The sequence below is a fragment of the Olea europaea genome, chromosome 6 (genome assembly GCF_002742605.1).
Source record: "Olea europaea var. sylvestris chromosome 6, O_europaea_v1, whole genome shotgun sequence".
NCBI lineage: Eukaryota > Viridiplantae > Streptophyta > Magnoliopsida > Lamiales > Oleaceae > Olea > Olea europaea.
In genome coordinates, this window is record NC_036242.1 from 4,727,744 (window position 1) to 4,743,765 (window position 16,022).

At 30.4% G+C, this 16,022-nt stretch overlaps 1 protein-coding gene across 1 annotated transcript; it reads right to left on the reverse strand.

The window, feature by feature from the left end:
* Window positions 1-12,872: 12,872 nt before the first annotated feature.
* LOC111395584 (2-oxoglutarate-dependent dioxygenase DAO-like) lies at window positions 12,873-15,117 on the reverse strand. The gene is made up of 3 exons (XM_023021627.1): window positions 14,568-15,117; window positions 13,578-13,899; window positions 12,873-13,285 (listed from the first exon to the last, which is right to left on the reverse strand). The coding sequence occupies exons 1-3, from the start codon at window positions 14,903-14,905 to the stop codon at window positions 13,037-13,039; spliced, it is 909 nt and encodes a 302-aa protein (XP_022877395.1). The 5' UTR covers window positions 14,906-15,117; the 3' UTR covers window positions 12,873-13,036.
* Window positions 15,118-16,022: the final 905 nt, after the last annotated feature.

Below are 16,022 nucleotides of genomic sequence, written 5' to 3' on the forward strand. Positions count from 1 at the left end.
TATGGGTGCTACTATGAGCGAACAAAAATCTAATAATCTAATAATCAAAATATCCAAAATTTTAATCTCATAAATTTTTAAGTAATTCTTCAAAGTCTAATAATGTTTGAGAATTTATAATATCAATATCTGTTATCATATCTATGTCTGTTTCAAAAGGTATTTCATATTTTGAGATACTTTTCTTTCTTTTTTCCAATTTATCTATTATATCTTGTATATCTTTTATGATTATTGACCTTACAATTCCTTTAGCGAAATTTTCTAATAAGTTTTCTTTAAAACATTTTAATATTTCTTGTGATGCATATAATTGTTCTTGATATCCTATCTTATCAATTTCTTTTTCAAATTTAATTTCTTTTTTATTTTTAACAACCTTTTTTATATTATATGGTCCTCTCTTATATTTGGGCTTTTCCATTTTATAATTATTCATTAATAATTTTTACTTTTTATTTGTTAGATTTTTTAAGGACTAAAAAAGAAACTTTTTATTATATAAAGGGTTGGTTGTTAAATTTTTCCAAGGATATTTTGGGTAGTTTCAAATTTCTAAAAAAGTCAAAGGTCATTTTGGAAAAGGTTATATACTATTTGGGCCATTTTCATGTATATCCCTAAAATGTCTCGATTCCACTATATCTCTGTCCTTGTCCTGCCCCTCATAATTATTTCTTACTTTATTTTATTTTTATATTTTAAGTTTAAATTATATTTTAAAAAAATTGGTCAAGAATATAAACATCTTCATTTTCACAATTTCAGGACGATGCTGTCTCTTTCATCTTATGAAAATTTCTCACTCGGTAGAAGACATGGAGGACTACTCCATCCCAACCCTTTACTATCCTTACTCTCTTTTCTTAACAAACAATTCGCAAGTAATTAAAAATTTATAGATATTGAGGAACGTGTAAAAAATGCTATATTGGTTAAAAATTTTATTTTAATTTCTTCAATTCAGTGCACAACTTGGAGAAGAGCAAAAATAATTGGGCTTTGTAAGAAAAATCAACATCTAAATTACATTTCCTTAATGTCAATTACATAGTGGAAAATCCTTCATTTTTTTTTTCCCCTTGAGATTATAGTATACAACTTAAAAATGGTAGCCTCTAATAATATTTTTGTTTGAAAGTTGAAAAGCGTTATAAACTCTTAACACTTAAATAGATTTTATATTCTTCTTATTTAACTTAAAATACTCTAATTAGGCAATTTTTCAATATCCGTTATATTTGTTTATAGCACTTATGGTTACTTAGCATGAACTTCAAACCAATCAAGACAATTAAATATGCAATTTAATTACGGTATGAATATGTCTCCTTTAACACCATATTTTTTCAAAGCAAAAGTATACAATTTTATTACATGCGATTCCAAGCAAGGAACGATCTCAAAAAATAAAGCACCCTTTTTGCTCCCATTAAACTTTAATACATTTTTCTCTATATTCAACTATATATTTTTCAATAAAATAATATTACACATAAAAAAAAAATTTCATTTTCTTAACAAAATATTCACCAAAAAATTACTATATCAAGATACATTATTTCCAAAATCTCAACCAAGAAAAAGTAACATAAGCAATAATGCGGGAGTCATATTTTTCACGTTTCGTGTGAACAATGCCGAAATCAAGACTCAGATCTAGTGGAGTTTAATTTAAGGATGTCGTGATTTATATTCACATTTTTTATATATTCATACCAATTTATATTCATCTCTATTAAGATATTAAAATTTAAAAAAATTATTATTTCATTCACGTTAAATTTCAATATTGTCCTTATTAAATTCATTCATTTAAACATTATAAATCCACATAAATTTTATTTTATAGATTCATCCACTCTAAATACATCGATATTACAATTTCAAATTTTTTTAAAAACCACTATATTCATCCAATCATTATCAACATCTAATCTGGTTCTTACTTTTCTTTTTATATTGCCATATTGATGCTTTAATATTTAATTGCAAAGATTAGCGAATTATTTTTCTTGAATTCATTTGATTCTATCAAAAAGTACACTGCTCACACAGCCAAACAAATTCCTCATTGTATCATATGTTAATTAATTTTTTAAATTTTGCTACAAGGACATTAGAGCTGACAGCCCGGTGTACAACCCGCTAGCAATAGTGGCCCATGAACTTTTCATTGGGCGTGAGCCCTCCATTGTAAGGGAATTGTACACCTGACTGTTAACCCCTCGTATACAAGTAGCAAAACTAGCTTATAAGCTAATAATTTGGGTAATTTGTGTTTTAGTTGGTAATTTTAATTTTGTTTTAATGTAAGAATATTTGGACAAGTATTGAAACTTATTTTGAAATTTCACTTATACTTTCATTTGTCAAACCAATACTTAAAACAAAGCATAAAAAATTTGATTCGATTTTTCATATCATGAAAGAATTATAACTAAAATAATGTGTTATTTTTTATTCATTTATTATTATTATTATTATTATTATTATTATTCTTTTTTATTTTGTATAAAAGATATGAAAGCAAACACCAGTAGGCAAGTTCTTCTTCATATATTGCTATGTCTATATGTATTTCCTCTAATGGTAATCCTTCCATTGTTGTTTTGATTTAAGTTTAAGATAATATTGTATGATTATTAGGGTTTTATCACTTTAGTTGAAGATGATATATTGTGATTATTAGGATTTTAATTAAATACAAACTCTAAAAATAAAAAAGGTTCAAAAGAATTTATAAAATTAAATATTAGTGGATGAATTTAGAATAATAAATTTTTATTTAATTTTATATATGTCTATTTAAATAAATTTACATAAGATTAAAAATATAATATAATTATCTTTTTAAAAGTGGATATATATGCACACACACTAATTAAACTATGAAAAAAAGTTCAAACAATAAAGAAAATATAAAAAAGTCATGTATCATTTTTTTTCCCACAAATTTCAATGAGTTCAAGAATTCCACTGGCGCCACCTCCCTCCGGCCTCTTCACTTTTCACAATAGCCTTCTTACCATCTTTAGTATTCAAAATGTGGCTATACCATTCACATTATAGGTGACTTTTTGTCATCACATGAAACCTTAATCTGTGTTTGTTTTTCTTCAACTAATTTGGTTTAAATTAATGCATTATTTTATTACTGAAAGGTACATTATTGGATAAAATGTATTGTAAACGCGGTACACGATAAAATTCACTGCTCCTTCGTGCTAAGGAACAAATACAAATGAACAAAATTAAATATAAAGCAATCCTTTTTTCTCTATATTTGGCTCTAATTTTTTTGTGCGAAGCAACTCAAGGGCTGCACCAGTTAGTGATTTTGTGGAACTTCGTATCTTTCTGTAGTCTTCAAAATGGAAAGGAACATAGAGACGAGGGTGGTTGACGTCCACCAGCTGTGGTGACACCTCCACATTTCCATCGCTTGGAACCCATACAAACAGTGCAATTGAGGTGCGGATTTTTGGCTTGTAGCACTGCACTCTATGCTTCACATTGCAAAACCTCCCACTGCTCCAAACCTATTACAAAATTTTCAGTGATGAGTTAATCTCCAAATTATTATTTTTCACCAGACACAAAATTTTGTATCAACTTCTTGATGGAAAATAGGGGGCTGTCCATGTCCATGTGAGGTGACCCAACCCACAAGACATCAAAAAGAGTTGGAGAGAGTGACTTGGACTTGGAATTCAAACCCATAACTATTGGAAAATTACTATTTGTCATGTGGGCATATATATATAATTAATTGTGTATAAATGCTATCTTAAAGTTAAACCAATTTTAAAGTGATCTAATAAAGAATTAAAGTCATTGGATTAGAATCTCTAAATAAAGTGTATGCCTAAATATTTGTAGAGATCAAATTTCTTTAGAATTGTATTTCATAATGAACGAAATATATATGAAAACTATGTATGTGATTATGGTTCAATTCATATGTAATTTTCTCATTCTTTGTGTCATCTGATCAATAAAAAAATACAATAGAAGATATATTAAAGAGAAATATCTAAAATCTACAATCAAAATCAAGAAAAGGGATTGAAGTAATCAAATTGAAGAAAATAAATGAACGAAATACATATGAAAACTATATATATGATTATGGTCCCAATACAAATGTAATTTTCTCAATCTTTGTCCCTTTTTATATTTTTATATTTTTTGTTTTAGTTATTAAAACAACATAAAATAAAAAAGTTAAGGCTTTAACAATTAAATTCCAAATCATTGTACTAAAGTTTATTTTGGATTATTCAATTTCCAAACTAAGTTAGTCAAAACATGTCATCAAAGTAACTTCTCTTGTCTAAGACAATTTATTTGCTCCTTCGTGCTAAGGAACAAATACAAATGAACAAAATTAAATATAAAGCAATCCTTTTTTCTCTATATTTGGCTCTAATTTTTTTGTGCGAAGCAACTCAAGGGCTGCACCAGTTAGTGATTTTGTGGAACTTCGTATCTTTCTGTAGTCTTCAAAATGGAAAGGAACATAGAGACGAGGGTGGTTGACGTCCACCAGCTGTGGTGACACCTCCACATTTCCATCGCTTGGAACCCATACAAACAGTGCAATTGAGGTGCGGATTTTTGGCTTGTAGCACTGCACTCTATGCTTCACATTGCAAAACCTCCCACTGCTCCAAACCTATTACAAAATTTTCAGTGATGAGTTAATCTCCAAATTATTATTTTTCACCAGACACAAAATTTTGTATCAACTTCTTGATGGAAAATAGGGGGCTGTCCATGTCCATGTGAGGTGACCCAACCCACAAGACATCAAAAAGAGTTGGAGAGAGTGACTTGGACTTGGAATTCAAACCCATAACTATTGGAAAATTACTATTTGTCATGTGGGCATATATATATAATTAATTGTGTATAAATGCTATCTTAAAGTTAAACCAATTTTAAAGTGATCTAATAAAGAATTAAAGTCATTGGATTAGAATCTCTAAATAAAGTGTATGCCTAAATATTTGTAGAGATCAAATTTCTTTAGAATTGTATTTCATAATGAACGAAATATATATGAAAACTATGTATGTGATTATGGTTCAATTCATATGTAATTTTCTCATTCTTTGTGTCATCTGATCAATAAAAAAATACAATAGAAGATATATTAAAGAGAAATATCTAAAATCTACAATCAAAATCAAGAAAAGGGATTGAAGTAATCAAATTGAAGAAAATAAATGAACGAAATATATATGAAAACTATATATATGATTATGGTCCCAATACATATGTAATTTTCTCAATCTTTGTTCCTTTTTATATTTTTATATTTTTTATATTGATCGGCCCAAATGAAGGTAAATATTTGGTTGAATTATATGTGAAAATTGTAAAGTTTTTTATGTAAACAATAAATTTATGTAAACAATAAATCGATCTAAAGATAGATTTGTTGTTTGATATAGCTTATTGTCAATATTTGATTACCACACCAAAAGTACAACTTACAAGTTGGGGTTTACCATTATTTGAATTAATGAGTTATTTAAAGCGAATTCTGATGTGAACATACCTCTTTAGTTTTGTTTTCTATTTGGTTAACTCTTCGATTTCTTTAATATATGCTAATATTCTTGTGCTTAATGGAACCAACTTTCAAGATTGGAAAGAGAACGCTCAAACCGTTCCTTGCTGCATGTAGTTAGACCTTGCGTCAAGGATTGAACAACCCACTGTACTTACTGATAAAAGTTCAGTTGATGAAGAATGTACTTCGATAAGTAGGATCATTTAAACCGTGTATGTCTTATGATCATTAAGCTTGGAATTCTAGAATCATATATGGATGAAATGTCCGATAAGGTAGCTAATGTCAAGGAATTTCTTGATGGAATTGAAAAACACTTTGCGAAAAGCAATAAGGCTAAAACTAGTACATTTTTACGAACTTAGTTTCATTAAAGTATAAAGGTTAAGGAAATGATCGGAGTACATTATGGAGATATCTCAAATTGCTTCAAAACTAAATACACTAAAGCTCGAGTTGTTTGATGGTTTGCTCATGCATTTGGTTTTGATTTCTCTTTCTGTGCAATTCAATTAATTTAAGGTCAATTATAACTGTCAAAACGAGAAGTTGATTCTTAACGAGGTCATTTTATACTGTGTACAAGAAGAAGAATGGCCGAGGCAAGACAGAGCCCAAAGTCAAATGATGCTGAAAAAGATCCATCTATGTAGGTGACGGGAAATTAGTTGAAGTTGATGCAAGAGGGACTTCTAGATTATTATTAAAGATTGATTTTTATTTCAATTTGAAAGAGACTTTTGTGGTACCATCTTTTTAGACAGAATTTGGTTTCTATTTTTGCATTGAACAAATTCAATTATTCTTATTCATTAGAAAATAATCAGTTTAGTCCTTTTCTTGGTTCAAATCTTGTAGGTATCAATTCTTTGTCTTTGTATGATAATATATATTTACTTGTTTTTGGTTGCATCTTATAATAAAACCTTACAAGAGAATTCACAAGGTATTAAACTTAAATTAACCGATGAGAATTTTGGTTTATTATGATATAAACGATTAGGTCACATTTCTCAAAAGATAATTGAAAAACTTGTGTCAGAATGAATTCTAGGATCCTCTTGATTTTTCAGACTTAAATGTTTGTGTTAATTGCATTAAGGGGAGATAGACAAATATAAAGACATTATGTGCCAATAGAATTTCAAACGTCTTAGAACTAATTCATATGGTTATTCGTAGAGCATTTCTTTCGGCTTCTTGGAATAGTCAATAGTCATTTATCACATTCACAGATGATTTTTCTCGTCATGGCTACATGTATCTCATTCATAAAAAATTCCAATCACTGACATGCTCAAGGTTTATAAGACTGAAGTTGAAAAATCAACTCAAAAAAATAATAAAACAAGTTAGATTTGATCGTGGTGATGAGTACTATGGTTGATATGATGGATTAGGAGAACAATGTCCAGGGCCTTTTGTTAAATTCTTAGAGAAATGTGGAATCGTCTCATAGTACACCATGTAAGGTTCTCTTAGCATGAATGGTGTTGCTAAAAGATGAAATAAAACACTCAATGACATGGTAATGAATATAATTAGTCATTCCACATTTCCAGAATAGCTCTGGTGAGAAGCATTAAATCTGCAGTTTATATTCTCATTAGTGCTCAAGTAAAACAACTATCAAAACCTTTTATGAACTTTGGACATGCAAGAAACCTAGTTTGAAGTATTTGTATATTTGGAATTGTCCAGCTAATTCTAAAGAAAAGAAACAAGATTCTAGAACTGTCAGCTTTTATTTTATTGGATACTCTAAGCAGTCAAAGGGTTACAAAATCAATTTTTTAAACGAGAAACGCTCGTTTCTTTGAGAATATAGAATTTGCAGGGGGAGAAAATGTTAGAGATTTTGTTTTTGAGGAGGAATATATAAATATTCGAACATTGGAACAATCAACTTAGATATATAACATATTTGGTAGAAATTAAAATCTATATTTTAATCTAAATTAAAATCAACAATTAATTTTAACTGTTTATTTTATGGAATTCATAATTTGGCAGAAATTAAAATTGGGATAGTCGTGACTTTACGAGTTTAAAATACTCAAGAAAGATGCACATTACTCATATTTATACATTCAAATCATTCTCCTTTTGACCATCTATTTGAATTATTTGGCAATTGCTTGCCTTCTTGGCACAACTAATCCTACCTACTTTTGAAATAGAAGTGTACGCTTAGCTTTATCAAAACTAATCACCTTCTAGATTGATAGTCTGTTGAAAAAAACAATTAAAAATTAATTCCACTAATGTTAAAATGAGCTTTTCCTAGTTCAGCAAGTTGAAACTTAAATTTGAGATTCAATCACCAACTTGGCTGTAAATGCTGACTAATACGTCACCTTCTATTTGAGGCAAAATTAATTTAAAAATTAATTCTACTTTTAATATTATAATGAGCTTTTCTTAGTTCACCAAGTTGAAACTCAGTCCATCTTTGGCGTCATTAAAAATCAGACTTAAATTTTGATTGACTTTTAAATTTGAGACTCAATCACCAACCTGGCCAGATATGCGACTAAACACATTAAACGACTTTTTTCCCAATGTAAATTGGATCATAGAATAATCTCAACATTTTTATTTTGTTCAAGTTTGGCGTCCATAATTCTGTTTGATCCGGCCCCGAAAACTTATGGTGCGACATATATAGTGAAACTAAAATTATGAGAAAAATGGAGGTTTGTGATAGTAGCTGGCCGAGAGGTTTTATTATATATTAAGGTTTTATCATATCATAACATTTGTAGTAACCATATCTTTTATAATCATTTTTGATATAGTAAATTTCCTCTTTCTCTGCTCGTGAATTTTTCCCTTTTTGGATTTCACATAAATTTTGTTTTTCTGTTATTATTTTTATACTGTCCATTCTCACTTTTACGTAATGTGTTTTTTCATGTAGTTGATCAATATAAATCACTAATATAATTTGAATCAAAGTTGATCGTATGGCTCAAAAGTATTTCCTCCATCTTAAATAAAGAACAAATTAGTTGTTGTTTCTGTCAAAGTCTGACATAAATTCGGTTGGATTTTTTGAAAAATATTGTTTCTTATATTTTACGCATTTTTTGACACTATTTCTATTTTTAAGAATATTGTTAGGGTTCTTATATGTCATCTGTATATAGTTAGCTATTTTTTACAAGTTAGATACATTACACATGTTAGATAATATTGTAAATACGATATTCTTTATTTTCTTTCTCCATCATTAATAAAATTTTCATTTCTCTACCAATTTTTTTGTGTTCTTTTGTGTTGTAATTGCTACTTCATATTTTGTAATATATCTTGCTTGCTATTAACAAGTTATATCATTCAACGCATACATAATTCTTGTTGATTCTTCAGCATTTTCATATGTAGTTTCTCAGAAATTTCAATGTTATAGAATTTGCTTTAGATATGATCATATTACAGGGTTGACAATTGAATGATATAGATTTCATAGGTTCTTTCATATCATAGTTCGAGATTTGATGAAGTGAGCGACAAATTGTCATGGAGTAATAAAAAATAGTTGTATTCTTGTTGTTGAAAAATAAGTAGAAATAAGTAATAAAAAAATAGTTGTATTGGAGCTATTGGTTGTGATTTGTTCGAGGTTTTTGTTCTTGATGGCAACCATGAAATATGAAATATGAAATTTCGTTCTTGGATCGCAATACAAAATTATCATTGCGACAAGTGAAGATGTGAGCTATACTCATGCGGATGGATTTGAATGATGAGTTGTTGGGATTTAACAAAATGCTCACAACTTAGACTACAGTAAATAAGCAAAGGAGGATCAAAAGGCAATTTTATAGATCCATCGTTACCTCTCTAATAATATTTTTCATGACGTTTTGAAGTAGAAAACGATAGTTGCATTATGGTTGAAGTTGGAGCAATTATGCATGACTAAAAGTCTAACAAGTAAATTACATTTGAAGCAGATGTAGTATTCACATCGAATGGAAGAGAGACGGATCTTTGGAAGCCATTTAACTATGCTCAAGGAGATCTTCGTTGATTTGAAGACTTTAGAAGTAAAGTATGATGAAGAAAATTTGGCTTTAATCCTTTTATGTTCGCTACCCACTTGGTTTACTTCGTTTATAGAAACAATCTTGTATAGTTATGATACTCTTTCCATTGAAAATGTGTATGATGCTTTATTTTCAAAATAGAAGATGAAGTATTTGATTGGATATGAGGCCAAAGATGAGAATGCCTTGATTGTCATGGTGATTGGAAAAGGTGTAAGTTGAAGTCAAATTTCAGTAATCAAGTTTGTTATTATTGTAATAAGAAAAGACACATTATGTGGGGTTGTGACAAATTGAAGAATAAAGGTAATTTGATTACAAATCATGGGAAGCAATCAAATGCTTTAGATGAGATCAACATAGCAAGAACTATTTGAGTGATGGAGATATTTTGATAATTTCTAACATGGAATTGAAACCTGACGACGAGTGAATTTTGGATACAGCTTGTACATTCCATATATGTTCCAATTAGGATTTTTTTTGAAACATATGAAACAATGACTCATGGTGTTGTTGTCATGGATAACAACGAACCTATTTGGTAACTAGTATTGGTAGAGTCAGATTGAAGTTGGTGGATGGAATATACAGAACACTTGGTCACGTTCGACATATTCCAGATTTGAAAAAGAATCTCTTTTCATTGAGTACGGGTACACGTTCAGTAAAGGAGGTGGAATTTTGATAGTTCGGAAGGGTGTTTATGTTGTATTTGAGGGGTAGAAGAGGTCAAAATTATAAATCTTGCAAAGTCAAGTAGAATTTGTAAAAAAAAAGTCAGCACTGATTTAGTATCGTGGTAGAGTTTCAATTTGGTACTATACCTTAGGATCTAGTTCGGGGTCCATTTGAAGAATATTACTGAGTCAAATTTGGAAGATATGGATAATTCTGCTTTGTCACCATTACTTACAATTCCATCATATTCAACTGCTAGGAATAAACCTATTGGAGATATGTACGTTGATGCTAATTTTGTTGCACATGCTTTCAACATTTTTGAAGGTATTGAGACTAGCCAGGGGGTCTTTTATGAAAATATTGGGAGTTGATTCTGCTACATGTTGTACTTCGACACTATTGATAATTTCTAATTTTGGGGAACATGGTGTTTGGGTTCATGTATCCGTATTGGATACCGTGGAAGAAAATGTATATTTTTATGTTGGAGAAAGTTTGATTCTTATTGAAGAGTTTTAATTTTTCATTGCAGTTGGTTGAGTTTATTTTTCCAAGTGGAGAAATTTTAGAGCTTCATTTGTTGCATCAAAATTTGTATTAAGGTGGAGATTGTTGGATTTTTTACCCAAATTTAATTTAGCTTTTTTGGGAATATATTGTTTCCTTTATTTAACTAGCTTTCATGGAAAATATTTTTTCTTTTATTCCACACATTTTTATTGGAAAAATTATTTTTCCCTTATTGCACGTGATTTTTGATCTTGTTTTCATCTTTGTGGTATTTATAAGGTTTGGCATGCAACCCCCTAAATGCTACAACTTTTTCATAAGTTTTGTATAATTGAAATACAATATAATTATGTAAGCACAATTATTGCATTTATTCTCTCCATATTAGTCAATTGAATAACATATTTCATTTTCTAGTCAATTAATTCTTTGTCTTTTATCATGTTATTTGTTTGCGATCATACACTTCAAATTCTATCATATATATTACTTCGATCCATCTTGTTTCCAAACAAGTGCACAAGGTATGTGATTTCAAACAAATAATAAGATAAAAGGCAAACAATTAATTGACAGAAGAGTACAATATTTTATTCAATTGACTAATGTGGAAAAAACAAATACAATAACCGTACCCAACAAGAGCACATGAAGGCCTTTAGCAGAAGGTGGATTCTGTTAGTGCGAAGGATGAAGCACAGAAGGGTCCCGTGATCACTGGAGTGGTCATTTCTATTTTTCGTTTATCACTATTATTGCCATGGATATAGCCAAATAGAGAGCAAGGGTGAAAAGAAATTAATTTTGTAGCACTTCTCATCACAAATACATCTATCACCAACGAGTTATTGCAAAGAATTAATCCTTCTTCTTAAGAATGCTGATTAATTCCCGAAAAGGGTGTCAAAAATGGCATTCTGATCCAATACACCTCACAGATTTGAAAGTTCTATAAAGGCAAATTAACCAATATAGAAGAATGATGTTTATTATGAAAATTCATTTAGAAAGAATTCCCGCACATCATTAGAAACACAAAAGGAGGTGTTTGATCTTGACCAAGCTATTATTGAAATTCCATTTAATCCCAACAGCAAAAACCTTACTACAAAGGCAAGGCTCAACTTTTTTGACTAATTGAGTGCTCACATCATGTACATTGGTTTATATAGGAATTATCAAAGTTAAGGAAACGATACACGTGAAAAAAAAATCAACTGTTATTTCCAATCCTAGCTAGCGCACCAAACATGCCCTAATTGTGGAGTTTGTATAGCAAATTAAATAAGATAATTCTCTGCATGTCAGCAAATTATAAATGTTCTTTTCATGTAATGCAGCTCATTTTGTTGCTTCTTTAAGTTCTTCTGGTAGAGTTCAATCGAGAAGTTATATTCATCACGTAATTATATATAACGTTATTCCAGCTGAATTCTCCACTAGCAAACTACTACAATGATAAGATTAGCCCAAAAAATAAAAAAAAATAAAAAAATTCCAATATTTCTGAGCCTAATCTTTTGAAAAAAGCAATGTGTCATCCACGACATAAAGGGGCGTGATGACTTGATGTCATCCTCGCCTTCCTCTAGCATATCACCGACAGTTCATTTCAGGTCCAAACTCTCATTATTTTCTCTCTACTACGTTCAGTAGACAGCTTACTAATTCCCTCAGCTTCTCAATTTTGGGCACTTTCTCCTCGAATTACATCCCCTATATGAATTATTGATAAATACCTCATGAATTATGGCACCCAAATTTCAACTTAAACAATATAAATAGGTTTGTACCTCCCGCTAACAGTTCGGCCAAAGGTAAAAAATTGTACCAAATTCACTTTAACATCTCATGTGAACATACGAAGTTAGGAGTCGGATTCAATGAGAACATAAATTAACTACAGAAAAAAGTTTCAAACGAAAAAATAATAATATCAAAAGTAAAAAGTAAAAAATAAAGAAAAGTCATAAATCTTTTTTCTCAAGTTTCAGTGAGTAGTCATCACATGAGACCTTAATCTGTGTTTGTTTTACTTCTATTAATTTGGGCTAAATTAATACATTATTTTATTACTGAAAAAGTGTAATATTGTATAAAATATATTGTAAACATGGTACATGATAAAAACCGGTACTCCTTCGTGCTAAGGAACAAATACGAATGAACAAAATTAAATATAAAGCATCCTTTTTCTCCATATTTGGCTCTAATTTTTTGTGCGAAGCAACTCAAGGGCTGCACCAGTTGGTGATTTTGTGGTAGTTCGTAGCTTTCTGTAATCTTCAAAATGGAAAGGAACGTAGAGACGAGGGTGGTGGATGTCCACCAGCTGTGGCGATGCCTCCACATTTTCATCCCTTGGAGCCAATACAAACAATGCAATTGAGGTGCGGATTTTTGGCTCGTAGCACTGGACTCTGTGCTTCACATTGCAAAACCTCCCGTTGCTCCAAACCTATGACAAAATTTTCAGTGATGAGTTAGTCTCCAAATATATCATTTTTTCTCTAGATACGAAATTTTTGCACAGACTTGTGTTGGGCCATCTGATTTATTTTAATTGTGTACTCACATGCTCCCTCATCTATAAGCCAGACTAATTGGATTCATTATGTGCACAATTTAAGCTTAAACTCATAATTTCTGTATCTTGTAATACCATGTTAATTCAACTCGTCTAAAAACTGAAGATGTTAGAGCCAAAATAAAAAAAAAATTTTATTTAAATTATGCCTTGTAACGCTTACTTTAGCCATATCTCCAACATTGACAACCAGGGTCCCTGGTATGGGATCAACTGAAACCAGTTCCCCAGTGTACTCGTCCACTGCCTCCAGGCCATTAATTGTCTCATCATCCTGCAGTAATGTGAGAAATCCAGGGTCTGTATGCATTACAGCACCTGTCAATCCGACAGTTTCATGACTGTAACTGTATTTGTTCATTTTCAGTTGGCATGGCCATTGGTTGAACAACTCATGACGACCCAACCCTAAACCTTCCATCAATTTGCTGCCTAGGTTTTGTGCAAGATCATACACAGCAAAACCATACTTCTCTATTATCTCTCTGCGAAAATTGAAAAAAAATAATAATAAATAAATAAAAAATCTTCAGACCAGAAAACTAAAACCTTCAACAATGGTGACTTATCGAATAAAGATGAAAATATAGATTAACTTATAAAGGTTTGGGCTACTCGTTTTAATTAGGTTGACACTTTTATGATGGAACCCTAAGTCCTAAATATGATATCAAAGCCCATTAAGACAGAACGAACAATTCGATCCGATTAAGACTTTAAAAAAAAATGAATACATGGATTTCAATATTGGTTTGCTCAGACAAGTCATCATCTAGCGGGAGCATGTTAAAGGATAAAATTTCACATCCAATAAAGATGAAACATAGACTAATCTATAGGGATTTAGACTGCTCTTCTTAATAATGTAGAGCTTTTAATATTGAACCTCAAATATTATTATAGTATCAGAGCTCATTAAACTCCAAGAAGCAATTCTATTCGATTAAGACTAAAAAAAAATGAGCACAAAGATTTCAAATTTGTCTGCTCAAACGAGCTACTATCTTGCGGAGACATGTTAAGGGATAAAATCTCATATCGAAGGACCATAAAAAAAAGACCAACTTCTAAAGATTTAAGTTACTCTTCTTCATGATATTGACATTTTAAGATGAAACCATAAATCTTAATAATATACATCCAAGAACAGTACCTTTGATGAGAAGATGCACCAACTTGAGAACAGAACTCATCGACCGCTCCAGGCAAGGCCATATCGTATAAACTCAAACCCTCAAAATATGGACTTGCCATATTAGGAGGGGTGTATCCTTTGCCATGCTCAGGATGAGAGTTTCTCATCTTGATTTCCATGGGGAGGTCAAGGAGAGAACGTGAAACGCACTTCATTTCGGACATGAGTTCCATTGGAACGCCATGGTTTACAATCCTAAAGCATCCCCATTCTTCACAAGCCTTCACTAATCTTTCAGGCAGCCCTGATAGATCTTGCATGTCAATTACTGGTACAGCACTACCCTTTGAGGCCATATTTTACCTTCTATTATTTGATCTCTCCAATTATCTCTCAGCAGTTTGTTAATGCTACAGAGCATTGCCTTTATAGTAATTAACAGTCATGGTTTGGGATATTTAATCCCTTTCTTTTTCTTTTTTTCTTTTTTTTTGACTTCAGTGTACATGTCTTCTTATTCTCTGTTTATAAGTTAATTGTCAAAGTTGATCAACTAACCCATTCAGTCCATGCCTCTCAGGTTTTACACTTGCTTATTTAATACAAGGTGATTTCGATCAAGGTTAGAACTAAATCTATATTTACATTTATACTGTTAATCTTGTCAAATTGAATGAGGTTTTAGGAGAGAAGACGATGCTAAAAAGTTGTGGTTACATATTGAATAATATAATCCTTCCAATCATGACTTCTAACCGGATAGTCGCGGCTTTATGAGTTTAATTTACTATAGAAAGAAGCACATTATTCATGTTTATATATTCAAATTATTCTCTTCTTGACCGTCTATTTAAATAATTTGGCTGCGGCTTGCTTTTTTGGTACAACTAATCCAACTTTTATTTTTTTAGGGTCGTTGGTAGACTAAAATTGAGTCGTTGAATTAGACTAGTAAACTTAGCTTTATATAAATTCATCACCTTCTAGATTGATAGTTTGTTGTAAAACGCATGTAAAAATTTGATTCTAATTTAATATGAAAATGAGATTTTCTTAGAATATTTACATTTATACTGTTAATCTTGTCAAATTGAATGAGGTTTTAGGAGAGAAGACGATGCTAAAAAGTTGTGGTTACATATTGAATAATATAATCCTTCCAATCATGACTTCTAACCGGATAGTCGCGGCTTTATGAGTTTAATTTACTATAGAAAGAAGCACATTATTCATGTTTATATATTCAAATTATTCTCTTCTTGACCGTCTATTTAAATAATTTGGCTGCGGCTTGCTTTTTTGGTACAACTAATCCAACTTTTATTTTTTTAGGGTCGTTGGTAGACTAAAATTGAGTCGTTGAATTAGACTAGTAAACTTAGCTTTATATAAATTCATCACCTTCTAGATTGATAGTTTGTTGTAAAACGCATGTAAAAATTTGATTCTAATTTAATATGAAAATGAGATTTT

Bases quoted from the DNA above. Each gene is read 5' to 3' on its own strand.
- LOC111395584 (XM_023021627.1), bottom strand. From the start codon at position 14,905: ATGGCCTCAAAGGGTAGTGCTGTACCAGTAATTGACATGCAAGATCTA. The intron at 13,900-14,567 runs GTACTGTTCTTG...CAATTTTCGCAG, and splicing joins GGTGCATCTTCTCATCAAAG to AGAGATAATAGAGAAGTATG. The intron at 13,286-13,577 runs GTAAGCGTTACA...ATTTTGTCATAG, and splicing joins ATGTTGGAGATATGGCTAAA to GTTTGGAGCAACGGGAGGTT.